The sequence below is a fragment of the Callithrix jacchus genome, chromosome 22, assembly GCF_049354715.1.
Source record: "Callithrix jacchus isolate 240 chromosome 22, calJac240_pri, whole genome shotgun sequence".
In the NCBI taxonomy this organism is placed as follows: Eukaryota; Metazoa; Chordata; class Mammalia; order Primates; family Cebidae; genus Callithrix; species Callithrix jacchus.
Genome location: NC_133523.1, coordinates 1,696,268 through 1,723,857, shown reverse-complemented (window position 1 = coordinate 1,723,857; position 27,590 = coordinate 1,696,268). Strand labels below are relative to the sequence as shown.

Genomic DNA, 27,590 nt, shown 5'->3' with positions numbered 1-27,590 from the left:
GTTTCAGGACCGTTGGTCCCCGGCTAACGGTTCCATCACGTCCGCCGCCCTGGACGCCGGCGACCTGCCCCCACGTGCCTGGACTGCGCCGGTGAGCGGCGGGCGCTCCCACTGCTGTGCGTCCCCAGGGGCCCGCGCACCCTCTCTGGGCCCCACCCGTGCTGAGAACTGGGGTTTTGGCGGTGGCGGTGGAGAAGGCGCTCCTAGAGGTTCCCGCCGTCGGGGCCCGGGAGGCGCTGCAGACAGCCCGGTGTCCTCTGCACTGGGGACCCCTGTCCAGGGCGGCTGCGGGAGGACGGGAGTGGGGTGCTCCCGAGTCATGGGGCGTTCCGGTTAGTGAGGGGGGCAGGAGGCCAGGCTGTGTCCGTGTCTGTGTCCGCCTCCAAATGCGCTTTGGGTGGATTCTGGCTGCCCCCGGGGTCTCCCCACCTCCCCCCACCCCCCCCCCGGCCTAAGCCCCTCTTCACCCTGAACCTCCCTTTATCTCGTGGTGAATGGACACCGGCCCCGCCCAGGCTCCCAGGAGCACCGGAGCCGGCCCTGAGCCAGGCCCTGGGGACACGGGTGACTCAGACGTGACTCAGGAAGACTCAGGTCCTGCTGGCATCTGCGGAGGTGAGAGGGTGGTCGGAGCTGGGATGGGGGGGGACGCCCCAGGCAGAGGGGCGGCCCAGAGAAAAGCACCGGGCCCAGCCTGGCTGGGCTGGGAAGTATGAGTGGAGACCACCGGAAGGGTGAGGAGGGCTGCACCTGGCGGCTGAACAGCAGGGGCAGGGGCTTGGCGGGGAGGGCGCAGCTAGAGAGCTGGCAGGTGGGGGGCAATTGCTGCCATCTGGGGGGGGTTTTGCCAGCCTCACAGGGGACCAAACCCCAGCCCCCGGTGCAGAGCCCGAGAGCCAGACCCACGTTCCTGAACCCACTAGTGGGGAGGATTCCAGGATCTTCCGAGGATTTGCTCTCTGCCTCCGCCGCCCCCATCACAGTTTGCTTCCCAGCCGGGGGTGGGGCAGGATGGCCACGCCTGACCCCCACGCTGTGCTTTTCGGTGTAACATCTAGCCCAGGGGTCCCAGTCAGTCAGTCAACAAATGATTGAGCCCCTTACCTGTCGATATGGGCGAGTGGGGCAGGAGGGCGTCATGGAAACCAGGAGGTGGTGAGAGCGGTGCCTCCAGGGAAGCGGAGGTGTGGGGAGCAGTGACCAGAGGCTGTCATGGCGGGAGGTGACCAGGGGCGGCTGGCAGCGGACACTGGCAGATGGGATGCTGCAGGTTTGGGGATCATCTTGGGGTCCCCTGAGTCTCAGCGTATCCAAGGCAGGACACATAGCCAGTGGCTGGACCTTCAGAGACTGGGGGGAGGCTGCAGATGGGTGTGGGAGGTGGTATTTTAGAGCGTCAGCCCCTAGGCCATGAGCTCCGTGAAGGTCCAGTGAGTGCAGGGGCCACTGCTGTGACCCCGGGTCCCTCCCTCTCTCCTGCAGCCCCACCAGCATGGGCAGCCTTGGCCAGAGAAAACTCCAAGATGAGGACAGGAACTCAGGTGCTGATCCTGGCGGGAGAGGTGCAGGTGGGAGGGATTGCAGAGTGCAGGGCTGGTCAGGCGGATCACCTGAGGTCAGGGGTTCAAGAGCAGCCTGGCCAACACCGTGAAACCCCATCTCTACTGAAAGTACTAAAAGTAATTTTTATTAGCCAGGTGTGGTGACAGGTGCCTGTAATCTCAGCCACTCGGGAGGCTGAGGCAGAGGAATCGCTTGGACCCGGGAGGTGGAGGTTGCACTGAGCCAAGAACGTACCTTTGCACTCCAGTCTAGGTGACAGAGCAAGACTCTGTCTCAAAAAAAATAAATAAAGTGCAGGGCTGAGGCTGACAGGGCTGGGGAGACCACCCCAGTCCTGCACGCCAGGCCCTGCCTGGGGTTCTCAACAACCCTAGTACCGACCGGGCTTGGGAGATCTGGCTCAGGATTTGGGGGCTGCGTGCCCAGAATGACCTGGGCTGCCGGCTGGACTTGTGGCCTTGGAGAAACCATCACTGAACCTCAGTTTACCCCCTCTGTAAAGTGTAGGGGTCTGAAAGGGTCTCCAGGGGTCTGTTCTCTGAGGCTCAGGATTGGCCCATGGTGACGGGGGTGGCGGGGAGGTGTGGGTGGCCGCTCTCAGAATCCACTTGTGCCGGCGCCAACTATGGGGGGTCTGGTAGCTGCTAGGTGGTGCCCGACATCTTGGCCTCCCAGTGCCTGGGTCCCTGGGGCCCCCTCAGCCCTCGTTAGGGATGTGTGTCCTGGGCCTGCGACGGACGCCCAGCTCCGCCCTTGCTGCAGCGTTCACCTGGGAGGTCCAGGCCAACAATCGCGCCTACAACTCGCAGCTCAAGGAGAAGGTGGTCCTGTGCTGGCGGAGGAAGAAGCACAAGGTGGGGGCCCCTCCCGCGCCTCCCGCGCCTCCCACGCCTCCCCCGCCCCAGCCGCTGCCCTGGCCCCCCTGGAAATCTATTTGTCGCATCTCCTGAGTGCTGCCTCTGCTTGTGTTTGTATCCCGCCACCTGCTGAGCACCCCCATCCCCTGGCCTAGGCAGCACCCCCATATCAGGTGGCCGGTGGCTCTCGTTCCAGACCAACGTCATCCGCACAGCCAAGTACAACTTCTTCTCGTTCCTGCCACTGACCCTGTACGAGCAGTTCCACCACGTGTCCAACCTGTACTTCCTCCTCATCATCATCCTGCAGGTGAGGCGTGTGGCCTCCTCCAGGAAGCCCTCCCTGGCCACCTGGCAGCACCAATGTATTTGTCTGTGTGACAGGTGGGTTCATGCCCTGCTCCCCACAGACTGGGACCATCATTACTGAGTCCCCACTGCCCTTCCCAGGCCCTGGCATACAAGAGGCACTCAATACATGCTGAATGACGAGGTTGGATGGAGGGACCTTCCAGGTCCGAGCATGGCACCCTCTCTGCACCCCGTGGGTTCCTGCTGGGCAGGGCTGGGTGTCGGGAGGCACAGCTGTTCCCCAGCCTGGACGACCTCGGCCACACGGCTCCCCTGGCCCCTGCGCTCTGAGCTGACCTCAGAAGCAAGGGGGAAGGAGGGGCCCAGAGCATGTCCCCCGACCCGAACCCACAGAGCTGCTTCCCAGGCCAGCGTGGGGCTGTTTTCAGAGCACCCACCCCCACCCAACATCTCACTTCTGTTCTGTATGAAGAGAGAGGTTCTCCTTTTATCCATCAACTCATTCAGCATTAATGGAGCACCTACTGTGTGCAGGCCACTGGCTGGGGCACTGGGGTGGGGGATGGTGGAGCTCACACCTGCAGGGCGACCCGGGGAAGCAGGGACACAGGAGGGAGGCGGAGCAGTGAGAGCCAAGCTTGGGGCTGGGGAGGGCTCCCTGGAGGAGGCGACAAGGGAGCTGGGCTTAGACTGGAGAAGAGTTTGCTGGGGAGATGAGGAGGCATGTGGGAGACCTTCCAGGCAGGTGGTGGGATGCCAGGGGGGTTGTCCCGAGGGCTGGGGTGTGGGAGGTGGCTGGACCCCGGCTGAAGTGGGCGAGTTGGCTCGGTGGGAGGGGAGGGACAGGGAGGGGCTAGTGTGACCCCTCCCTGTGGCTCCCCCCGCATCAGAGCATTCCTGACATCTCCACACTGCCCTGGTTTTCACTCTTCGCTCCCATGATCTGCCTCCTCTTCATCCGTGCCACCCGGGACCTGGTGGATGACATTGTGAGTGTCGTGGGGATGTGGCTGGCTGGGGGTCCGGGGGTGGGGCAGGGGTTCCTTGAGCCCTGGGTGAGAGTGGAGGAGGCCTGGGCTTCCTGGAGCTTTAGGGGAACGTGGGCCTGGGGAGCCGGGGCTGTCAGGGCTGCATCATCCTTACCTGCCAGCATCCACACTGGGCAGGTGCCGCTGGTGGCCTGGACTCCATCGGCTGTGTGGCTTTGGGGCCACTGAGCTTTGGTGGGTGGTGGTCTGCTCTGGCAGGCACACTGGGTGGTGGGCAACACGCCTGTCTTCTGCCCACTGACGGCAGCGGGTCCAGTGGCCCGCACGACCGGGGATCCCTGAGCAGGTGCAGAATGGCATGGGGCTGGCGGACAGGGACCCTGTGTTTCGGGCGGGCACTCCTGGGCTGCAACGTGGCAGCGGCCTGGGTGGGGGCGGGAGAGGCTGGATGGTCTGTCTGATCCTTTCCCTCCTGGCCCAGGGGAGACACAAGAGTGACAGAGCCATCAACAACAGGCCCTGCCAGATTCTGATGGGGAAGAGGTGAGGCTGCAGCTGGGGACATGGGGGGACACGGGGGGACACGGGGGACACGGGGGGACACGGGGGGACATGGGGGCTCCGGCCCAGGAGGGTCATTGTCTCGGCAGGGCAGGGTGCTTGGCCAGGTGTCTGTCACCATTCATGCCCCCAACCTCCTGGCTGGTTGAGTCCCCCAGGAATGGGCCTGCATTCATCAGGCGCCTGCCTGATGGGGACAGAGGCTGAGGCCCAGATGCCAAACCCTTGCAGAGCTGCGGGCGATGGGAGGACAGGGAACATCTGGAGAGGACGTGGGGACGAGGGCCCTGGAGGTCACTGGGTGGGAGCGCAGACACCGAGGGGAGTGGGGTGGGAGGTCGGGGAAGGCGTCCTAGGAGACAGGCAACAGCCTCTGCTCTCCCAGTGGGGAAGAGTCGACAGCCCCTCTCCCCGCAGCTTCACGTGGAAGAAATGGAAGGACCTGTGCGTGGGGGATGTGGTCTGTCTCCACAAGGACAGCATCGTCCCGGTGAGCTGGGTTTCCCCCCACTGAGAGCACCCCTCCCAGGGCGGGCAGGGCTCCTCACTCCCCACGTGTCGTGTATCCCCTCCTGCAATGCCGCCCCCCCACCCCTCTTAGCCCCACCTCACCTCCACCACCCCCAGGCCGATATGCTCTTGTTGGCCAGCACGGAGCCCAGCAGCCTCTGCTATGTGGAGACAGTGGACATTGACGGGTGAGGAGCTGTGGCATCGCTGGGGACCCCGGGGGGTGGGGACATTGCCGGGTGAGGAGCTGTGGCATCGCTGGGGACCCTGGGGGGGTGGGGACATTGCTGGGTGAGGAGCTGTGGCATCGCTGGGGACCCTGGGGGGGTGGGGACATTGCTGGGTGAGGAGCTGTGGCATCGCTGGGGACCCTGGGGGGGTGGGGACATTGCCGGGTGAGCAGCTGTGGCATCGCTGGGGACCCTGGGGGGGTGGGGACATTGCCGGGTGAGCAGCTGTGGCATCGCTGGGGACCCTGGGGGGTGGGGACATTGCCGGGTGAGCAGCTGTGGCATCGCTGGGGGAGGCGTAGGGGCGTAGGGCCTGGAGGAGCCCCCTTACCCTGTCACCAAGGAGGCAGCAAGCCAAGCTGACTCAGAGATTGGTCAGTCACCCTCAGTCACTCAGTATGTCTGGCACAGGTGCCGAGGGTGCATTTCCAGCCAGCAGGGGTAGTGGGAGGGGTCCAGGGGAAGAAGCCCACCCTCCCGGGCATTCACTGCTGCAGGCCCCATTGTGTTCCCAAGGGCAGGACACCCTAGGCCCTGGCCTCAGCCCTCAGGCAAATGTGCTGTGTGGCCTTGGGCAAGGCCTTCTCCCTCTCTGGGCCTCAGCCATCTGACCAGCAGCTGGCAAACAGTCGGTGCTCAGTGAAAGCGTTTGAGTGACTCCAGAAGGGGCCTGGGGGCTCCTCGAAGCCTCTATCACCTCCCTTTTCACCTCCCTCCCTGCCTCCCACCAGGGAGACCAACTTGAAGTTCAGACAGGCCCTGACGGTCACTCACCAGGAACTGACCACCGTGAGGAAGATGGCGTCCTTTCAAGGTGAGAGGCAGTGAGCAGAGTCATGTCCCTCAAATCTGGAAAAGTTGGGGTATCTCCTTGTCGTCGCTGTTGTTGCTGTTGCTTCAGTAAAACTGTGCCGGCCAGGGCAACATAGCGAGACCCCATCTCTACAAACAGTAAAACTGTGCCGGCCAGGGCAACATAGCGAGACCCCATCTCTACAAACAGTAAAACTGTGCCGGCCAGGGCAACATAGCGAGACCCCATCTCTACAAACAGTAAAACTGTGCCGGCCAGGCATGGTGGCTCACGCCGGGAATCTCGGCCCTTTGGGAGGCTGAGGCAGGAGAATCGCTTGAGCCAGGAATTCAAGGCCAGCCTGGGCAACATAGCGAGACCCCATCTCTACAAACAGTAAAACTGTGCCGGCCAGGCATGGTGGCTCACGCCGGGAATCTCGGCCCTTTGGGAGGCTGAGGCAGGAGAATCGCTTGAGCCAGGAATTCAAGGCCAGCCTGGGCAACATAGCGAGACCCCATCTCTACAAACAGTAAAACTGTGCCGGCCAGGCATGGTGGCTCACGCCGGGAATCTCGGCCCTTTGGGAGGCTGAGGCAGGAGAATCGCTTGAGCCAGGAATTCAAGGCCAGCCTGGGCAACATAGCGAGACCCCATCTCTACAAACAGTAAAACAATGAGCTGGGCGTGGTAGCACCCTCCTGTGGTCCCAGGTACTTGGGAGGTTGAGGTGGGGGGGAGGCTACGGCTGGAGTGAGCTGTGATCGCGCCACTGCACTCAGCCTGGACAACAGAGTGAGACCCCTGTGTCAAAACCAAAAGCAGGTGCTATATTCTATTCAGTGCGAAATTCACCCATAACTCAGTCATGCTTGGTTGTTGATTTTTTTTTTTGAGATGGAATTTTGCTCTCGTTGCCCAGGCTGGAGTGCCGTGGTGCGACCTCAACTCACGGCAGCCTCCGCCTCCAGGGTTCCATCGATTCTCCTGCCTTAGCTTCCCAAGGAGCTGGGACTACGGCCACCTGCCACCATGTCCGCCTAATTTCTTATATTTTTGGTAGAGATGAGGTTTCACCGTGTTGGCCAGGCTGGTCTTGAACTCCTGACCTCAGGTGATCCGCCCACCTCAGCCTCCCAAAGTTCTGGGTTTGCAGGTGTGCGCCACCACGCCTGGCCCAGGTTTCTGTTGTTTTATTGAAAACGCCCTGTGTGCGTCGGCTGGCAATTCCCGTGGTGGGAAAGGCCTCTAAGAACCGAGCGCTGCCCCCACTTGACGGCCTGGCCTGGCTGTTTGTTAATTTCCACCTGGAGGTGTTTCACGAGTGGGGTGGAAACAGTCACTGCTGCAGCTTCACTTTTTTTTTTTTTTTGAGAGAGTCTCTGTTGCCCAGGCTGGAGTACAGTGGTGCAATCTCGGCTCACTGCAGCCTCTGCCTCCCGGGTTAAAGTGATTCTCCTGCCTCAGCCTCCCCAGCAGACCAGCTGGGTTCACAGGCGCCTGCCACCCACCTAATTTTGTATTTTTAGTAGACACGGGGTTTCACCTTGTTGGTCAGCCTTGGTCGCGAACACCTGACCTCAGGTGATCCGCCTGCCCTGGCCTCTGAAAGTGCTGGGATGACAGGCATGAGGCGCGGCTCCCAGCCGGCTCCTTTATTTCATGCCGCTGGAGCACAGACTCACAGACAGGCGGTGACTCCTCCTTTCCCTCTTTTCCTGGGTGAGCAAGGAGGGTTTCTGCGGGCCTGGCCCTGGACACCTGCCCAGCATCGTCACTGGGCACGAACCCGTTCTTCAGAGGAAGAGGCGTGGGGTGTGCGCTTGCCCTGTGTCTCCTCTGCCCTCTGCCCTCCCGACATAGATGTCTCCAGTTCCTACATTCAGGACAGTCAGGCTCCCATCCCTAAGGCGTGACGAGGAGGCAGAGGAGGACCTGTCAGGACCCCTGTGGCCCCTCTCCCTTCTGGGGTCCCAGCCTCATGCCCCAATATCATTTTAACCCTCACTGAACGCTGCCCTGGGCCAGTCTGTGTAGTCTGAACCTGTTTTCTCCAACAGAAGTGAGGCCATTGTAGGGTGTTGGTGAACGGGGGGATGGTGGATGGTCTCCGGCACCCAGGAGGAGGCTCCTCGAGCAGGTGTTCCTTCTCCTCTTCCCTTTTGACACATTTATTGAGCACCTACTGTGTGCAGGTGCTGGGCTGTGCCCTGCGGTCAGAGCATAGCTGAGATGAGGCTGGCACCTGTTCTCATGGAGCTCAGACATTCCCAATGCGGGGGGTGCGGGGAGCCGGAGCCCATTGACCCACTGACCACCTGGCTGCCCACAGGCACAGTGACATGTGAGGCGCCCAACAGCCGGCTGCACCACTTCGTGGGGTGCCTGGAATGGAATGACAAGAAATATTCCCTGGACATTGGTAACCTCCTCCTCCGAGGCTGCAAGATTCGCAACACAGACACCTGTTACGGGCTGGTGATTTATGCTGGTACCGCCACACCAGGGTCCTTGAGCAGGAGCTGTCCCGATGGGGGCGTGGTGGATGGATGTGGGGATGGGTGGACGGACGGCTGGGTAGACGGGTGCATGGATGGATAGACAGATAGATGGATAAATGAGTGGGCGGATGGGTGGGTGGCTGGGTGGGTGGATGGGTGAGTGGATGGGTGGATGGGTGGGTGGATGGGTGAGTGGATGGTGGGTGAGGTGGTGGGTGGATGAGTGGGCAGATGGATGGGTGGGTGAATGGATGGATTAATGGATGAATGATAGGTGAGTGAGTGTATGGATGGATTGGTAGATGGGAGGATGGAATGGGTGGATGGATGGGTACAGGTAGATGAGTGGGTGGATGAGTGGGTGGGTGATGGGTGAGCAGATGTGTGGCTGGGTGGATGGGTGGTGGGGTGGGTAGATGGGTGGATGGGTGAGTGGGTGAGTGATGGGTGGATGGATACATATTTGTAAACCCTGCAGGTTTTGACACAAAAATCATGAAGAACTGTGGCAAGATCCATTTGAAGAGAACCAAGCTAGATCTCATGATGAACAAGCTGGTGGTCGTGGTGAGCTGCCCCAGGGACACAGGAGGGGCCCGACGGAGCAGGGATATCATCTTCTAGGCCCCAGTTTCCCTCTTCTGCAAAATGTGTGGCCTGATCCTGTGGGCAGGTCTTTGATTAAGATAATTTTTTGGCTGGGCGCGGTGGCTCACGCCTGTAATCCCAGCACTTTGGGAGGCCGAGACGGGCCGATCACCTGAGATCAGGAGTTCAAGACCAGCCTGGCTATCTTTAGTAGAGATGGTGAAACCCCATCTCTACTAAAAGTACAAAAATTAGTCGGGCGTGGTGGCGAGCACCTGTAATCCCAGCTACTGGGGAGGCTGAGGCAGGAGAACTGCTTGAACCCCGGAGGCGGAGGCTGCAGTGAGCCGGGATTGCCCCACTACACTTCAACCTCGGTGACAAGAGTGAGATGCATCTCAAAATAATATTGATAATAATAATAATAAATTTTCACAAAAGTTTTATAAAATAGAATGTTTTTTAGCCTGGGAGAGATGGCTCATGCCTACAATTCCAGCACACTGGGAGGCTGAGGTGGGAGGATCACCTGAGGTCAGGAGTTGAAAATTAGCCAGGTGTGGTGGTGCTTGCCTGTAATCCCAGCTACTGGGGAGGCTGAGGCAGGAGAACTGCTTGAATCTGGAAGGGGGAGGCTGCAGGGGACTGAGACGACAGAGCAAGACTGTCTCAAAAAGCAAATGCAAATAAAAAATAAATAAATGTGTTTCCATCCGCTGTATTGCCCGGGATGGGATGGAGTTTGGTGCCGTCCTTGTAGCTCCTGCAGCCTTCTGAGCAGCCGGGACCACGGGTGTGTGCCGTCATGCCTGACTACCTTATTTGTGAGCTTTTTTGTTGAGATGAGGTCTCACTTTGTTGCCCAGGCTGGTCTTGAACTCCTGACCTCAAGTGATCTGCCTGTCTCGGCCTCCTGAAGTGCTGAGATTACAGGCGTGAGCCACCGCGCCGGCCCCAGCCTTACCTTTGCATTCACCCTGTCCTGATGGCAGAGTGGAGGCCCGCGCCCTCGCCCGCCCTGTCTCCCCCCTCACCCGCCCCGCCCGTCTCCCCCCTCACCCGCCCCGTCTCCCCCCTCACCCGCCCCGCCCGTCTCCCCCCTCACCCGCCCCATCTCGCCCCCTCACCCGCCCCATCTCCCCCTCACCCGCCCCATCTCGCCCCTCACCTGCCCCGTCTCGCCCCCTCACCCGCCCCGTCTCCCCCTCACCCGCCCCGTCTCGCCCCTCACTCCGGGCTCTCCCGCCTCCCAGATCTTCATCTCCGTGGTCCTCGTCTCCCTGGTATTGGCCTTCAGCTCGGGTTTCTGGGCCAGAGACTTCAGAGACAGACACCACTACGTCACCGCCCTGCACAGGAGCAGCGTGGCCGCAGACGCCTTCCTCGTGTTCTGGGGCTTCCTCATCCTGCTCAGTGTCTCCATCCCGATGGCCATGTTCATCATGTGAGTCCCCGCTGGCCGGCCGTCCCGGGTTCAGATGCGGAACGGGGAGCAGTCGGGGCTGACCGAGCCCCCGTGCGCCCCCGCAGATCTGAGTTCCTCTACCTGGGGAACAGCATCTTCATCAACTGGGACGTGAAGATGTACCATGAGGCGCAGGACGTGCCGGCCAGGGCCCGAAGCACCAGCCTCAACGACCTCCTGGGCCAAGTGGAATATATCTTCTCAGACAAGACGGGGACGCTCACTCAGAACGTCCTGACCTTCAACCAGTGCTGCATCGACGGCCGCGTCTACGGTGCGGGCGGCACCTGAGCTCGGGGACCCACGGACCAGAGCCACGGCTGGCCCCATGCCCAGCACTCCCACCCAAATCTCCACCAGGGAACCAGAGCTACATGGCCTGCTTTCTTTTGGAGGGGCAGCAAAGTTTTGTTTTTTAGAGGGAGTTTCACCCTGGCACCCAGGCTAGAGTACAGCGGTGTGATCTCAGCGCACTGCACCCTCCACCTCCTGCACCACCTGCCTGGCTAGTTTTCTTATTTTTTTTTTAAGTAGAGATGGGTTTTCACCATGTTACCCAGCGTGGTCTCGAACTCCTGACCTCAGGTGATCCGCCTGCCTCAGCCTTCAAAATGCTAAAAATGTTGGAATTACAGGTGTGAGCCTCCACCCCCGGCCAAACTTTTAAAAAGTATTTTCTTTTTTGAGATGGGGGTCTCGCTCTGTCACCCAGACTGGAGTGCAGTGGCTTCCGCAGCCTTGAATTCCTGGGCTCAAGCCATCCTCCCGCTTCAGCCTGCCACGTAGCTGGGACTCCAGGAGCACCCCACCACACCCGGCTTATTTTTGTATTTTGTGTCAAGAGGGGGTGTCTCCCTATGTTGCCCAGGCTGGGCTTGACCTCCTGGGTGTAAGCGATCCATCTGCCTCTGCCTCCCAGAGCCCTGGAATTACAGAGCTGCCACCACACCTGGCCACTAGTCTCCTTTTGACTTTCACAAGCCTTTATTTGTGGATGCTGAAATTCGAATTTCTTAGTACTTCCCAGGTCACAAAATAGTATCTTGTCATTTTTTCCCTAACCATTTAAAAATGTAAGAACAATTCTTAGCTCGGAGGCCATATAGAAATTGATGATGGGGTGGAGTGTAGTTTGCCAATCCTGGGTCTAATTTATAAGCGGCGCGCGTGGTTTAGACCAGGATCTCGGAACACCTGACTGGGTCATAATTTAATGCAGTGACCAGTCCCCAAGAAACGGTTCAGGTTCAGCCACAGAAAAATGGGCCCGAGGCTGAGGCGGGCAGATCACTTGAGGTCAGGAGCTCGAGACCAGCCTGGCCAACATGGTGAAACCCCGTCTCTACTAAAAATACAAAAATTAGCTGGGCACGGTGGCGCGTGCCTGTAATCCCAGCTACTCGGGAGGCTGAGGCAGGAGAATTGCCTGAACCCAGGAGGCGGAGGTTGCGGTGAGCCGAGATCGCGCATACTCCAGCCTCAGTGACAAAGCGATACTCTGTCTTAAAAAAAAAAAAGTCTGAGCATGGTAGCTCACACCTGTAATCCCAGCATTTTGGGAGGCTGAGGCGGGCGGATCACCTGAGGTCAGGAGTTCGAGAGTATCCTGACCAATATGGAGAAACCCCGTCTCTACTAAAAATACAAAAATGAGTCAGGTGTCGTGGCAGACGCCTGTAATCCCAGCTACTCGGGTGGCTGAGGCGGTAGAATCACTTGAACCCGGGAGGTGGAGGTTGCAGTGAGCTGAGTTTTTGCCACTTCTCTCCAGCCTGGGCAACAGAGCGAGATTCCATCTCATAAAAAGAAAAAAAGAAAACCCCCAGAAGGAGCACAAAACACGTTTTCTGGCCAGGGCTGCACCCAACTCTGGCTGTCCTTTTGGGGTCCCTGGGAGACAGGATGGGGTGCTCCCATGTTCCCCACTTTGTGTCGATGGTGGAAACGGAGGTCACCTTTCACCCAAGATTGCTTGGGGTGTGAGTTCTGGAGCCGGGGGCCTGGCTTGTGTGGCTGCATCTGGTGGCCCCAGGAAGCCTGAGACTGGGGGGCAGGGGCTGTGGGATCCCACGTGGGGCGTCTGACAGAGTGGGGGCCTGAAGCTGGGTCTTTCCCCAGGGCCGGATTCGGAGGCCAGGGGACCTAAGGTGAGCCTGCCCACCCTGCAGCGAGGGACGGTAAGGAGCCTGGGGCAGGGGAGCGGCGCCCCACAGCCAGCCGTCCCCGCCACCCCAGGAGAACCCCTACCTGTGGAATGAGTTTTCGGATGGGAAGCTGCTCTTCCACAATGCGGCCCTGCTGCGGCTGGTGCGGAGCGACCGGGACGAGGCGGTGCGGGAGTTCTGGCGCCTGCTGGCCATCTGCCACACGGTGACGGTTCGGGACAGCTGCAGTGAGCGCCCCCGGCCCCTGCCTGCCTCCCCGCCTCCCCACCTCCCCACCTCCCCGTCGCTGCGGTGGCTCAGGCCCTGGGCACCGTGTCCCCAGCCTCACCGCTCACGCAGCCCATTTCCAGGGCTCCATCCATCTGGCTTAGGGGGCACTCGGGCCGGTGACCCCAGCGCCACCTTGAGGGTGTCCGGGCCTGGAGCCCAGGCAACATGGCCCAGTATGGGGCGGGAGGGCCAAAGGACGTCCGGGCCTGCAGCTGGAGCCCAAGGGACCTGCCACCCTTCCCTCCGCGCACTGGGCTCCCCCCCTGCACTGCGGAGACGGTGATGGGACTCCACCGTGTGACCCCAAAACAGCCCCCCCCACAGGCCAGCTGTTGTACCAGGCGGCCTCCCCGGATGAGGAGGTGCTGGTCACCGCGGCCCGGAACTTCGGCTACGTCTTCCTGTCCCGCACCCAGGACACCATCACTGTCATGGAGCTGGGGGAGCAGCGGGTGTACCGGGTCCTGGCCATGATGGACTTCAACAGCACGCGGAAACGGATGTCCGTGCTGGGTGAGCCCCGCGCCACGTCCCGGGCCCCCAGGGGGTGGGCAGCAGGGGCCTCTGTGGGCAGCAGCGCCCGTTCCCCTGCAGTCCGAAAGCCAGAGGGCACCATCTGCCTCTACACCAAGGGCGCTGACACGGTCATCTTCGAGCGTCTGCACAGCAGAGGGGCGACGGAATTCGCCACAGAGGTGGCCTTGGCTGTGAGTCCCTGCAGGGGGGACGGCTGGTGTGTGTGTGTGTGCGCGTGGGTGTGTGCGCGTGGGTGTGTGTGCGTGGGTGTGCGTGCGTGGGTGTGTGTGCGCGCGTGGGTGTGTGTGCGTGTGCGTGGGTGTGTGTGCGTGGGTGTGTGTGTGCGCGTGGGTGTGTGTGTGCGTGTGCGTGGGTGTGTGTGTGCGTGTGCGTGGGTGTGTGTGCGTGGGTGTGTGTGCGCGCGTGGGTGTGTGTGCGTGGGTGTGTGTGTGTGCGCGTGGGGGTGTGTGTCCGTGTGCGTGGGTGTGTGTGTTTGTGGGTGTGTGTAGGTGTGTGTGGGGGTGTGAGTGTGTGCATGTGGGTGTTGGGGTATGTGGGGGTGTGTGTGCACATGGGTGTGTGGGTGTGTGGCTGAGTGGGTGTGTGGGTGTCAGTGTGGTGTGTTTGGGAGTGTGTGTGTAGCGGTGTGTGGGTGTGGGTGTGAGTGGGTGTGTGTGCGTGGGTGTGTGTGCGTGGGTGTGTGTGCGTGTGCGTGGGTGTGTGTGCGTGGGTGTGTGTAGGTGTGTGTGGGGGGTGTGAGTGTGTGCGTGTGGGTGTTGGTGTATGTGGGTGTCTGTGTGCACATGGGTGTGTGGGTGTGTGGCTGAGTGGGTGTGTGGGTGTCAGTGTGGTGTGTTTGGGAGTGTGTGAGTGGGTGGTGTGTGGGTGTGTAGGTTTATGTGGGGGCTGTGGGGGTGTGTGGGGCTGTGTGTGGGTGTGTGGTGTTTGGTTGTGTGGGTGTGTAGGTGTGTGTGGGTGTGGGTGAGTGTGCATGGGTGTGTGTGGGGTGTGTATATGAGTGTGTGTGGGGTGTGTGTAGGTGTGTGGCTGAGTGTGGGGTGTGTAGGAGTGTGTGTGGGGTTGGGGGCGTGTGTGTGTGGGGTGTGAGTGTGTGTGGGTGTGTGGGGTGTGTATGAGTGTGGGCGTCAGGGTATGTGGGTGTGTGTGTGTGGACATGGGTGTGTGGGGGGTGGGGTGTGTGTAGGTGTGTGGCTGAGTGTGGGTGTGTGGGTGTCAGTGTGGTGTGTTTGGGAGTGTGTGTGTAGGGGTGTGTAGGTGTGTGTGGGGGTGTGTGGGTGTGGGCGTGGGTGTGAGTGGGTGGTGTGTGGGTGTGTAGGTGTATGTGGGGGCTGTGCGGGTGTGTGGCATGTGGGTGTGTGGGGCTGAGTGTGTGGGTGTGTGGTGTTTGTGTGTGTGTGTGCATGGGTGTGTGGGTGTGTATATGAGTGTGTGTGGGTGTGTAGGTGTGTGTGGGTGTGTAGGTGTGTGTGGGTATGCATGGGTGTGTGTGCGGGACAGTGTGAGTATGGTGTTTGGGTGTGTGTGGGTGGGGTGTGTATGAGTGTTGTGGGGTTGGGGGCGTGTGTGTGTGGGGTGTGAGTGTGTGTGGGTGTGTGGGGTGTGTATGAGTGTGTGTGGGGGTTGGGGGCATGTGTTTGGGTGTGTGAGAGTGTGTGTGGGGGCAGTGTGGGTGTGGTGTAGGGACAGGAAGTAAGGGAGGAGACTGCAGAGGACTGCATGGTTGAGGCACCTGGGATGGTATGTACAGTTGTGTAGGTTGTGCACGGCACAAAACACCGTCCCCAACAACGCACACACAGGGGGAGGCAGCTGCACCCCGAAGTGTACCGCCCCAAGACAGATGTCTTTTGTTCTTTTGTTTTTGAGACAGTCTTGCTCTGTCGCCCAGGCTGGAGCGCAGCGGCATGGTCTTGGCTTGCTGAAACCTCCACCTCTTGGGTTCAAGTGATTCTCCTGCCTCAGTCTCCCAACTAGCTGGGACTACAGGCGGGCGCCATCACGCCCAGCTAGTTTTTTCTATTTCTAGAGACAGGGTTTCACTATGTTGGCCAGGCTGGTCTCAAACTCCTGATCGCAGGTGATCCGCCACCTCAGCCTCCCAAAGTGCTGGGATTACAGGCGGGAGCCGCTGCGCCCGGCCCCCCTCCCCACTTTCTCTTTTCTTTTCTTTTTGAGACAGAGTCTCACTCTGTCATCCAGGCTGGAGCGCAGTGTCGTGATCTCGGCTCACTGCAACCTCCACCTCCTGAGTTCAAGCGATTCTCCTGCCTCAGCCTTTCAATAGCTGGGACAACAGGCGCGTGCCACCACACCCGGCTAATTTTTTGTATTTTTAGTAGAGACAGGATTTAACTGTGTTATCCAGGACGGTGTCCATCTCTTGACCTCGTGATCCTCCTGCCTCGGCTTCCCAAGGTGCTGGGATTACAGGCGTGAGCCACCGCGCCGGGCCTTACACAAGTTTTCTGAGCCCCTTCTGGCTGCTGTGGGTAGGGGAGGCAACAGACTCTTGGTGGAGGAGAGGGGCGCAGGCTCCAGAGCCCAGCAGGGGACTGGCGAGGGCTGGGCCTCGGATGTCGGGTTCAGAATGGTGACAGCTTCCCCCTGCCTGACCCCTAGGCCTTTGCCCAGGAGACCCTGCGGACGCTGTGCCTGGCCTACAGGGAGGTACCTGAGGACATTTACGAGGAGTGGCAGCCACGCCACCAGGAGGCCAGCCTCCTGCTGCATAACCGGGCACAGGCCCTGCAGCAGGTGTACAGTGAAATGGAACAGAACCTCAAGGTGGGTGGGTGCATGGCGGGGGCACCCAAGGGGGCCCTGGGACTCTCCTGCCCCTGCCAGGAAGCTGGGCATCTGCTCAGTGTCTTCCCTGTCCTGCCTGCCCCCCACCAGCTCCTGGGAGCCACAGCGATCGAGGACAGACTCCAGGACGGCGTCCCTGACACCATCAAGTGTCTCAGGAAGAGCAACATCAAAATATGGGTGCTCACCGGGGACAAGCAGGGTGAGTCCTGGGGGCTCAGGGTGGCTGAACCCCACAGCGTGGATCTTAAATCTTTCCCCAAGTCCCAGGCGGGGCGCAGTGGCTCACACTTGTCATCCCAGCACTGTGGGAGGCCAAGGCAGGGGGATCACCTGAGGTCAGGAGTTCGAAACCAGCCTAGCCAACATGGTGAAACACCATCTCTACTGAAAATACAAAAATGGGCCAGGTGCGATGGTGGGCCCTTGTATTCCAGCTACGTGGGAGGCTGAGGCAGAGAATTGCTTGAACCAGGAGGCAGAGGTTGCAGTGAGCTAAGACTGTGCCACTGCACTCCAGCCTGGGGGAGAGAGTGAGACTCCATCTCAAAAAAAAAAAGGCTGCTAGTCTCAGAGGGTGCAGTGGCAGATGCTCCAGAGGCTAAGGTGGGAGTCTGGCTTGTGCCCAGGAGGTGGAGACTGAGTGGGCTGTGATTGTGCCACTGCACTCCAGCCTGGGTGAAAGAATGAGCCCTTCTCTCAAAAACAAACAAACAAACCAAAAAAAAAAAAAAAGTGATTCTCAGGGTGGCCTCTTTTGGCCAGGAGCCAGCCCAGGCAAAAACAGTAAGTTTTTTCCCTTCTGATTTAAAAAGATACTAAGGCCGGGCGCGGTGCCTCATACCTATACTCCAGCACTTCGGGAGCTAAGGCAGGTGGACCACCTGAGGTCATAGTTTGAGACCAGCCCGGCTGCCCACATAGAGAAACCCTCTCTACTAAAAATGGAAAAAAAAAAAAAAATTAGCGAGGCGTGGTGGCACCTGCCTGTGGTCCCAGCTACTCAGGAGGCTGAGGCAGGAGAATCGCTTGAACCTGGGAGGTGGAGGCTGCACGATTGTACTGCAGCCTTGGCAACAAGAGTGAAACTCTCTCTCAGAAAAAAGAAAAAAGGAAATTAAGACATTTTGTGGGATCCTGAGGCACGTGGGTGCTACACCATGTGCCTGATGATCCCGGCCTCAGACATCCCCGGGCAGTCCAGGGCCCGGCCAGAATCTCAGGGCTGGCTCTCATTGGCCAGCCTTGGTTACAAGCCCTTCTCTGAACCAATCACTATGGCCAGGGGATGGGGCAAGCGGCTGCCATTGGTCGGGGGTGGGTTCACCGGCTGAGTGGGCGTGGCCCCCCAGCCGGTGCAGGGCCCCGAGACGTGCTGAGCGGGTCTGCTTTGCAGAGACGGCTGTGAACATCGGCTTCGCCTGCGAGCTGCTGTCAGAGAACACGGTCATTCTGGAGGAGAAGGAGATCACGTAAGAAATGGGGGCTGGGGGTGAGCGAGGGGGGTGGGGAGGTGAGGACAAGGGGCACCCAGGTGCATGCCTCGAGAGTGGGAAGTGGGGGACTGAGGGGGAGAGACGTGTGGAAGGAAGGGAGAGTGGAGGGGACAGCGAGGGGACAGTAGAGGGAGAGGGCGGGAGGCAGAGAGGGAGGAGCAGAGGAGGGAGAGGGAGGAGCAGAGGAGGGACGGGGCGGGGGAGGGGTGGAGGAAGAGGCAGTGGAGGGAGAGGGAGGGGCGGGGAAAGGGAGGGGGAGGGGCAATGGGGGAAGGGGAGGGGGCAGTAGAGGGAGAAGGGCAGAGACAGAGGGTGGGGGGAGAGGGAGGGGAAGAGGTGGGGCAGGGGCGGGAGAAGGGAGGCGCAGTGGAGCCCGGGGGAGGCGGGGAGAAGCCCGCCCTCCCCTGGCCTGTGGCCCCTGCGCCTGCAGCCGCGTCCTCGAGTCCTCCTGGGGCAGCAGCAACTTTCTCACCAAGAAGTCCCTGCCCCGGGTCAACCTGGCCTTGGTCATCAACGGAGACTTCCTGGTGAGCAGCAGGGTGGATGGGGGTCCCGGCGCCAGGGCGGGGCCTGCAGGAGCTGCATGCTCAGGGTGGGGACTGCTGGCGAGGCCAGGCGGGGTCAGTCTGGGCTGGAGGCCATGGCCCTGGCATAGCCCCCTCCCCGCTGGCTGGCCAGGACAAGCTTCTAGTGTCCCTGAGAAGGGAGCCGCGTGCCCTGGTGCAGAACGTGAACGTGGACAAGGAGTGGCAGGAGCCTGGCCCGTCCAGGACGGACTTCCTCCACGGCCAGCGCCTGTCCGTGATGTTCCGGAGCTTCGGGATCCCGCTGGCCCCGCCGCCGTCCCAGGACTCCAGAGTCCGCTGCAGCTCCGAGGAGCTGCAGGAGCGCACCTTTGTGGACCTGGCTTCCCACTGCCAGGCGGTCATCTGCTGCCGCGTGACGCCCAAGCAGAAGGCCCTGATCGTGGCGCTGGTGAAGAAGTACCACCAGGTGGTAACCCTGGCCATCGGGGATGGCGCCAACGACGTCAACATGATCAAGAGTGAGTGGCAGCCGCGGGCCTGGGGTGGGGGGCAGCTGGTGGGGGATGGCAGGGCTGGGAGGGCCTGGGGTGGGGGGCAGCTGGTGGGGGATGGCAGGGCTGGGAGGGCCTGGGGTGGGGGGCAGCTGGTGGGGGATGGCAGGGCTGGGAGGGCCTGGGGTGGGGGGCAGCTGGTGGGGGATGGCAGGGCTGGGAGGGCCTGGGGTGGGGGGCAGCTGATGGGGGATGGCAGGGCTGGGAGGGCCTGGGGTGGGGGGCAGCTGGTGGGGGATGGCAGGGCTGGGAGGGCCTGGGGTGGGGGGCAGCTGGTGGGGGATGGCAGGGCTGGGAGGGCCTGGGGTGGGGGGCAGCTGGTGGAGGATGGCAGGGCTGGGAGGGCCTGGGGTGGGGGGCAGCTGATGGGGGATGGCAGGGCTGGGAGGGCCTGGGGTGAGTTGGGGGTGCCTGATGGGGCCGGTGGTGGGATTGGGGGGGACCTGGGGCAGGTGGGGGGCAGCCGATAAGGGAGCAGAACGGTGTGGGGGCCTGGAATGGGTGGAAAGGGGCTGGTCAGGACTGGGGGGGGCCTGGGGACTGACCAACTGCCTGTGCCCTGCAGCTGCAGACGTGGGCGTGGGGCTGGCGGGCCAGGAGGGCATGCAGGCGGTTCAGAACTGCGACTTCGTGCTGGGCCAGTTCCGCTTCCTGCAGCGCCTCCTGCTGGTGCATGGCCGCTGGTCCTACATGCGCATCTCCAAGTTCCTGCGCTACTTCTTCTACAAGACCATGGCCAGCATGATGGTGCAGGTCTGGTTCGCCTTCTACAACGGCTTCACCGCGCAGGTGCGCCCCGCCCGGGGTTGCCCCATGGCCGGGGCCTCTGGGGGGCCAACGCCCCTCCCACAGACCCCCGGAGCCCCGCTGGGTGTGCTGAGAACCCCAGGACCCTCAGTGGGCAGGGCTTGCCTGAGGCCACATGGCACGGCTGCAGTTGTAGAGGCCTGGAGACCAGGTGAAGGGAGGTGACGGTCCCTGCCTGGCTCTGTTGTTTTGCTTTGCCTTGTTTTGAGACAGAGTTTCGCTCTTGTCACCCAGGCTGGAGTGCAGTGATGCCATCTCAGCTCCCCGCAGCCTCCGCCTCCCGGGTTCAGGCAGTTCTCCTGCCTCAGCGTCCCGAGTAGCTGGGACTACAGGCACGCGCCACCACGCCCAGCTAATTTTTGTATTTTTAGTAGAGACGGGGTTTCATCATGTTGGCCATGCTGGTCTCGAACTTCTGGCCTCAGATGATCCGCCCACCATGGCCTCCCACGGTGCTGGGGTCACAGGTGTGAGCCGCCGCCCCGGCCTGCACAGCCATCCAATCAAATCAAAGGCTCAGAGGTGCTGGAATGAGGGAGGGTGACGGCGCTTTCCTCCCACCCTTTATCTGTCAGGCTACACTTTACCCCACCCCAGTCTCACCTCCAACCTTGAGTGTAACTCCACTTTCTGCCTCACCTGGAGCCTCCCTGGGTGCCTGCTTGGCAGGGTCCTTGAAGGCTGACTTGTTCTCCTTACCCTTTTCCCTGGCTCAGCCCCTGTACGAAGGATGGTTCCTGGCCCTCTACAACCTCCTCTACAGCACCCCCCCGGTTCTCTACATTGGGCTCTTCGAGCAGGTGAGCAGGGGGAGGCCAGGCCTCCCTTCCAGGTCTCTGCTCATCCTCTCGTCCCTGAGGCCTGGTTCTGGGGTGGGCCTGGGAGATCTTCAGACCTTGGGGTAGTGTTTGCAGGGTCCTCTCCCTGCCCACTGCCACTGCGCTGCTCCCGGTGGAGCTTACGCTCATCGTGGGGTACGCAGCTCCTCCTGTGTGTGGGAGCCCCCACCCTGTGCTGGAGGCCCCGTGCCTCTGTCTACCCATCCGTGCAATGAGGGGAGGGGATCAGAACAGACGACTCTGCTAGGTTTATCACCCCCCAGGCCCAGGAGGCCCCGGCTACGTGATCTGGAGACGGGAGGGTGGGTCACAGGGAACGTTCTGGATGATGGAAGTGTCCCACACTTTCGCAACTCAGCACAGAAGCCACGGGCTACACGTGGCCAACAAGGAGCACTTGTGCTGTGGCCAGTGCGACCCGGGGGACTACAGGGGGATACCACCTCACTCAGCTACTTTAAAGACTTTTGGCCGGGCGCGGTGTCTCACGCCTGTAATCCCAGCACTTTGGGAGGCCGAGGCAGGAGGATCACGAGGTCAAGAGATTGAGACCATCCTGGTCAACATGGTGAAACCCCATCTCTACTAAAAATACAAAAAATTAGCTGGGCATGGTGGCACGTGCCTGTAATCCCAGCTACTCGGGAGGCTGAGGCAGGAGAATTGCCTGAACCCAGGAGGCGGAGGTTGCGGTGAGCCGAGATCGCGCCATTGCACTCCAGCCTGGGTGACAAGAGCGAAACTGCGTCTCAAAAAAAGAAAAAAAAGATAGGGGGTCTCTCTATGTCTTCCAGGCTGGCCTCGAACTCCTGGCCTTAAGCGATCCTTGACCTCCCAGCTTGCTGAGGTTGCAGGTGTGCACCACCGCGCCCGGCGTTACTTTAACTCGGTTAAACTGCAGGAGCCACACACAGAGTGGCGCCCGATTGGCGTGCCGGAGGAGGTCCCGACTTCTATTGGGGGCCCCCACCCCCACCCAGTCCCAGGAGCCTCTCCTTGCCCCCAGGACGTGAGTGCGGAGCAGAGCCTGGGGAAGCCGGAGCTGTACATGGTGGGGCAGAAGGATGAGCTCTTCAACTACTGGGTCTTCTTCCAAGCTGTCGCCCACGGCATGGCCGCCTCTCTGGTCAACTTCTTCATGACCCTGTGGACCAGCTGGGACACGGCGGGACCTGCCAGCTTCAGCGACTACCAGTCTTTTGCGGTCGTGGTGGCCCTGTCCTGCCTCCTGTCCGTCACCATGGAGGTGGGCAACGTCCCCCCTCCCAGGGGCCTCGGACATGGCCATCGAGGTCTCCTCCCCAGGGACCCCTGCTCTGGGGGCCTTGCCAGTGCGCTTCCTGGGCCCCGGGGGCTGGAGTCCAGCCGCAAGCGCCCCTGGGCCGCGCTGACCGCTCGATGCCTGTGCAGGTCATTCTCATCATCAAGTACTGGAGTGCCGTGTGCGTGCTCAGCATCCTCCTCAGCCTGGGTTTCTATGCCGTCATGACGACCGCCACCCAGTGCCTCTGGCTCTTCAGAATGTCCCCCAAGACCTTCCCATTTCTGTGTGAGCCCCCGTGGGGAAGTGGCGGGGGCGGTCGCCATGCGGGAGGCCACCATGGGAAAGGTCCAGCCGAGTCTCCTGGGGAAGGGGTTCCTTTAGGACTGGGTGCAAAGGTGCAAAGGCGCTCCATGGCCTGCGGGCGTCCTCGGAGCTGGGGGCAGCGCAGGTGTCACAGGCCCCGTCCCCCAGCATGTCCCGAGCAAGCTTCCCTGTGGCCCTGCCCTGTCCGCAGACGCCGACCTCAGCGTGCTGTCCTCCCCGTCCGTCCTGCTGCTGGTCCTGCTGACCGTGTCCTCAAACACCCTGCCTGTCCTGGGCCTCCGAATCATCTTTCAAGCCCTCAAGAAGGCGCGCGCCGAGGTGAGGTGGGCCTGGGCCTCGGGTCCTCACCTGCCACCTTCCAGGACCGCGGTCGGGGAGCCACACAGGGCGGGCGCAGGGGCCATGAGGTGTCCCAGCTCCTCTGGGCCCTCCAAGATGCAGGGCTGGGGCAGAGCCCCCGACACACGCCCAGTGCCCCCGGTGGCCGGTTTCCCAGGAAGGGAGACCTCACTCCCCAGGCACAGCGGCCGAGAGCACCCAAAGGCCACGCTGGGTCTGATGCTGATGCTGTCGGAATCTTCAGGCTTTTCATTTAATTATTTATTTTTATATTTTGAGGCAGGGTCTTGCTCTGTTGCCCAGGCTGGAGTGCAGTGGCGTGATCTCGGCTCACTGCAACGTCTGTCTCCCAGGTTCAAGCGATTCTCCTGCCTCAGCCTCCCGGGATTATAGGTGCCCACCACCACTCCCGGCTAATTTTTTGTATTTTTAGTAGAGATGAGGTTTCATTACGTTGGCCAGGCTGGTTTCGAACTCCTGACCACAAGTGATCCACCCACCTTGGCCTCCCAAAGTGCTGGGATTACAGGAGTGAGCCCCCATACCTGGACTTAATGTTTTTATCTATTTAATTAATGTTTTTAGAGGTGGGGCTTCACCCTGTCACCCAGGCAGGAGTGCAGTGGTGCACTCACGGCTCACTGCAGCCCTCCCCTCCCAGGCACAGATGGTCCCCCCACCTCAGCCTCCCAAGTAGCTGAGGCCACAGGCATGCACCACCACACCCAGCTAGATTCTTCGTTTTTTTCTAGAGATGGGGTCTCATTATGTTGTCTAGGCTGGTCTCAAACTCTGGGCTCAAGCAGCCTCCTGCCTTGGCCTCCTAACATGTTGGGACTTCAGGCATGAGCCACACCGTTCCTGGCCGACACCATCAGATTCTGCCACGAATGATGGGGGTGTTGGGGGTCGCGGTGGCGGAAAAAGCCTCGACATGGTTTAGGCAAGAGGAGGAGCTCAGACAGATGGGTGGGCCGACACGCATGCACACAGCTGGGAGAAGGAGCCAGGCTCTGGCCCAGGCCACAGTGTGGACGCACCTTGAGGGCATGGTGCCCAAGGCCAGGCGCGGTGACACCTGTAATCCCAGCACTCTGAGAGGCTGAGGCGGGAGGGTTGCTGGAGCCCAGGAGTCCAAGACCAGCCAGGGTGACATAGTGAGACCCCGTTTCTACAAAAAAGTATAAATGAGCAACCGAGCATGGTAGTCCGTGCCTGTAATCGCAGCGCCTTGGGAGGCCGAGATGAGGATCGCCGGAGTCCAGGAGTTCAAGAGCAACCTGGCAATTTGGGAGACCCCGTCTCTGCAGATAAAAAAAGAAAACATGATTCTCAGTGAGTGAAGCCAGACATAAAAGAAGTATTAGTTGATTGACTTAAATGAGGTCTCCAGAGTCCTCAGATTCAGAGACAGAAAGTAGAATGGCGCGTCCCAGGGACTTGGGGCTGGGGACGGGCAGTGAGTGTTTTGTGGGGGCGGTTTCCGTTTGGGAAGATGAAGAGGTTCTGGAGATGGTGATGGTGGCTGCCCTACTGTGTGCATGTGTTTCATGCTGCTGAGCTGTAAGCATAAAAATGGTCAAGAGGGCGGCCAGGCGTGGTGGCTCATGACTGTAATCTCTGCACTTTGGGAGGCCAAAGCGGGTGACTCACTTGAGCCTGGGAGGTGAGGGTTCAGTGAGCTATGATTGTGCTGCTGGGCTGCTGTCTGGACAACAGAGCGAGACCCCCCTCAAAAAAAGGGAGGGGGACTTAATCGCCCATGTAACGAAAACATGCGTGGAAAAGCAGATTGCAGCCGAGATGGGCCCCAGAATTGCCTGGATGGTGTACCTGCCCTGCCACCTCTGTTCTCCCTGCTCAGCTCCTGCCACCTTTACTGCGCAGGCTGGACACACGGCTGTCCCAGACTCACCTCTTCTGGATTTGCCGCCAAAGGGCAGCCAAGGCACCTGGTGGCTGATCCAGAGTCAAGTCTCAGGGAAGGACTGATTGGCTGATCCAGGGTTAAGTCCCAGGGAAGGACTCTGATTGGCTGATCCAGGGTTAAGTCCCAGGGAAGGACGCTGATTGGCTGATCCAGGGTTAAGTCCCAGGGAAGGACTCTGATTGTCTGATCCAGGGTTAAGTCCCAGGGAAGGACGCTGATTGGCTGATCCAGGGTTAAGTCCCAGGGAAGGACTCTGATTGGCTGATCCAGGGTTAAGTCCCAGGGAAGGACTCTGATTGGCTGATCCAGGATTAGTTTCCAGGGCAAGGCCCATTAGTGGGTGTTGAAGAGCAAAGGACCCGAGTTCTCCTTAGGACTCTACAATGGGAGTCGAGGACGGTAGTTGGCTCAACTTGGGTGGAGAAGAACACAGCAGTCAACAGTGGCTGAGGGCTGTGAATGCCGCCTCTCCTACTGGGGGACAGGTCACCCGAGAGCCATCAGCCAAGCATGGGAGTCTGATTCCCCTGCTCTTCCCTCTGCTCTTCAGGAAGAGAAGGTGGAGGAGGGCCCCAGAGAGGACATTTTCACCGTGGAGCCCGTGCCTCATTTATACCGGGAGTCTCACGCCCGGCGTTCCAGCTACGCTTTCTCCCACCATGAGGGATATGCGGACCTCATCACTCATGGCACAATTCTGCGGACCGGACCAGGGGTCAGCAATGACATAGCCTCTGATTCCCCAGTCCCATGTGATGGAGAGGCGTCCTTGAGCCCAAAGGAGTCACACTGGCATCTCAGGAAGGTATCGTCCATGGGGAAGAAGCGCCAGCAACGGGAGGGTGTCCTCCGAGGAGATACGGTCCCCCTCCGCAACTAGCTCATTGTTTTCAATGGATAGTCTCCACTTTTCATTCAGAAAACCGACCCGCCCTTCTCAAAAATTTGCTCGCCAGCACCAACAGGCTATCTGGGTCTTTCCAGGAGCAACTGCCGGGGGTGCAGGAGAGGCCACTGTCACCCAGGCAGAGGCCACCTGAGAAGCTGCTGACTAAGGAGAGGTCACATTCTTTTCAGGAGAGATCACCGTTGCTCAGCAGAAGCCAGCTGTCATCTTCCGAGAGCCGGCCACAACCTCTGGCGAGCCAGTCATTGCTTTCAGGCCAGCTGACGTTGGAGAGCCAGGCAGAATCCTCGGAGGAGGAGTCGGTGTTTTTGAGGCCCTTGACACCGTTCCGGAGGAGCTGGCAAAAGGAGCCCCACCCCCCTCGGGAGGGGATGGCGCCGCTCTCAGACGACACCCAGGAATCTCAGGTGGAGACGCTGCCACCGAGTCCGGGAGAATCATCCGTGAGCCAGCGGCCTATGTAGGTGGAGCCCGCCCATCATGCATGGAGTGGCTGCTGGTGCCCGTCGAGGAGCAGCCACCCCTGCCCCCAGAGGAGCAGTCATTGCCCTATACAAGCCCCCCAGCGTTCAGGAGGCCTTCCTCTGAAGACAAGCGTCTGCACACTTTTCTTTTTCTAATAAACCAGGGTCCATCTGACCCCAGCGCTAACTCAGACACTTTTCCCTACACTTCTTTTGTGATGGGATATTCCCTCCTGTTTTTTAAAGTCGAAGCTCTGACCTCTGGTGGCCCAGGAGGGTATTTGCAGGGAAAGCTTTTCTTCACCCTGGGGTTGACCGCGTTGGTAAAGCTTCATTGTTCTCAGAAGCTGCTTTTTATTTATTTATTTAGAGACGGTGTTTTCTCCATGTTGGCCAGGCTGGTCTCGAACTCCTGACCTCGGGTGATCCACCCGCCTCCGTCTCCCGGTGTGTTGGGATTACAGGTGTGAGCCGCCACGCCAGGCCCAAAAGTTGCTTATTAAAAGCCGTGGCTCCCCTACTGCCTGGCAGCTGGGCCCTCCCAAGGAGGTTTATCAACTCCAGGCCTGGTACCATCTGGCTTCTTCCTCCACTGGGAAGCCCTGGTTTCTCGCCTTCGAATAAACCTTGGCTCACTGGGGTCTCGTTCACCTTAGACTTTGGAAGGTGAGGAGCAGTGACAGCCGGGCAGGCACCGAGCTTTTCTTTCCGATTCTTAGCCATTCCCTGCGGGTGGGTGGTGGAGGTTCAGAGCCGGCCGCCCGGGCCCACAGGAAGACGGGACGGAGCCGGGTGGAGGCAAAGTCCCTCGTCCCTGCACCCCTGTCCTCCCTCCCAGGCTTTGTGGTGGGCGAGTTCCCTCCTCCCCCATCTGTGCCCCACCCATCGGCCAACACACACGCCCAGGTGAGTGACCAGAAAACGATTTATTGAAGAAAAACAAATCAACAAACCCAGCACAGCAATGGTTAACAATGACGAGATTTTTTTTTTTTAACTCTTAAACCTGTCGCCTGAGGGTGAGGGTGGAGAAGGGCTTCTCTCCCCTTTGTCCCTGGAGGGGAGGGGACTTTGGCGGGTCCAAGTGGTCGGGCTCACCCTCACCCCAGGCTGAGCTCATTCCACCAAAATCAGCCCCTGTGGGGACCCACGGGGTGACGAGGAGGAGCCCCGGGAGTCCGGATTTTGCTTAAATCGCTCGGGGCAGAGAAAGTGACATGGCCCAGGCTCCCGCTGGTGCGGGGGCTTCATTTCCGATTTCAGGTGGGCTGAGCCCTCAGCCCCAGGCCCGGCCCTCCAGACCGGGGTGGGGAGCACCCCTTTTAGCTACCCGCCCCCCACTACTGGGACCTGTCCCTGAAAGGGGACCCTCTCATCTCTCCTCCGCCACCCTCTCTTCCAGCCTCTGGCCTCCTGGGAACGAAGCAGGAGGGGTCTTCCCAAGCCGGCCCATCTTCGTCCCTTCCACCCCCAGGGACATGGCCTCATGGCACAAGAGGAGTCAGAGGCAGAGGACATTGTCCCAGAACCCCCACTGATGATTATGGGGGACCCTCTGTTTTCTAGGCTCCCAAAGTGGGCTGGGAAGGAGGGGTCTCGGCAGACGGGCATCCCCCACCTCCTGGACCAGACAGAGAGGCAGACCATGCCCAGCCCAGGAAGGGGAGGCCGAGGCTGTCTGGGTGGAGGTGGGGGGTGCTGGTGCCCGCCGTGGGGGGCCTCAGGAGGGTCCTCAGATCTCAGGAAGTTGGGATACACCCCCGGCGCCCCAGCACCCTGGGCGACAGGAATAGGCTGATTGTCTCTCTCCTCTGAAGACACTTGGGAGTTCGTGCTACAGTGAAACCAACCGGGTGATGGGGGGTGGGGCGGCCTAAGATGTGGGCGACACCGCAGTGACCCCAGAGCCAGGAACGCGGCGGGGGAGGGCTGGGGGCTCCCGCCTGGCTGGGGCAGGTAGGTGGCATCTGGGGCTGGGTGCTGAGGCCCTGCTCCC

At 60.6% G+C, this 27,590-nt stretch overlaps 1 protein-coding gene across 22 annotated transcripts; it reads left to right on the top strand.

Moving 5' to 3' along the window:
• Positions 1-25,787, top strand: ATP8B3 (ATPase phospholipid transporting 8B3). 22 transcript variants are annotated; one of them, XM_078361413.1, is made up of 30 exons: positions 1-91; positions 516-615; positions 1,483-1,541; positions 2,373-2,417; positions 2,617-2,730; positions 3,623-3,721; positions 4,203-4,264; positions 4,700-4,772; positions 4,910-4,980; positions 5,754-5,836; positions 8,148-8,306; positions 8,795-8,883; positions 10,158-10,348; positions 10,435-10,643; positions 12,488-12,516; positions 12,605-12,761; positions 13,129-13,317; positions 13,399-13,511; positions 15,961-16,125; positions 16,237-16,348; positions 17,543-17,618; positions 18,073-18,169; positions 18,321-18,687; positions 19,286-19,509; positions 20,244-20,327; positions 21,373-21,612; positions 21,777-21,915; positions 22,145-22,272; positions 24,774-25,028; positions 25,301-25,787. In XM_078361413.1, the coding sequence occupies exons 3-30, from the start codon at positions 1,524-1,526 to the stop codon at positions 25,592-25,594; spliced, it is 3,882 nt and encodes a 1,293-aa protein (XP_078217539.1). In that variant the 5' UTR covers positions 1-91; positions 516-615; positions 1,483-1,523; the 3' UTR covers positions 25,595-25,787. The 22 variants fall into 22 exon arrangements, 21 of the variants coding, with proteins under 21 accessions (XP_078217539.1, XP_054105327.2, XP_078217541.1 ...); XM_054249352.2 differs by having other exon boundaries at positions 13,117-13,317; XM_078361415.1 differs by having other exon boundaries at positions 2,617-2,804.
• The last annotated feature ends 1,803 nt before the right edge of the window (positions 25,788-27,590 follow it).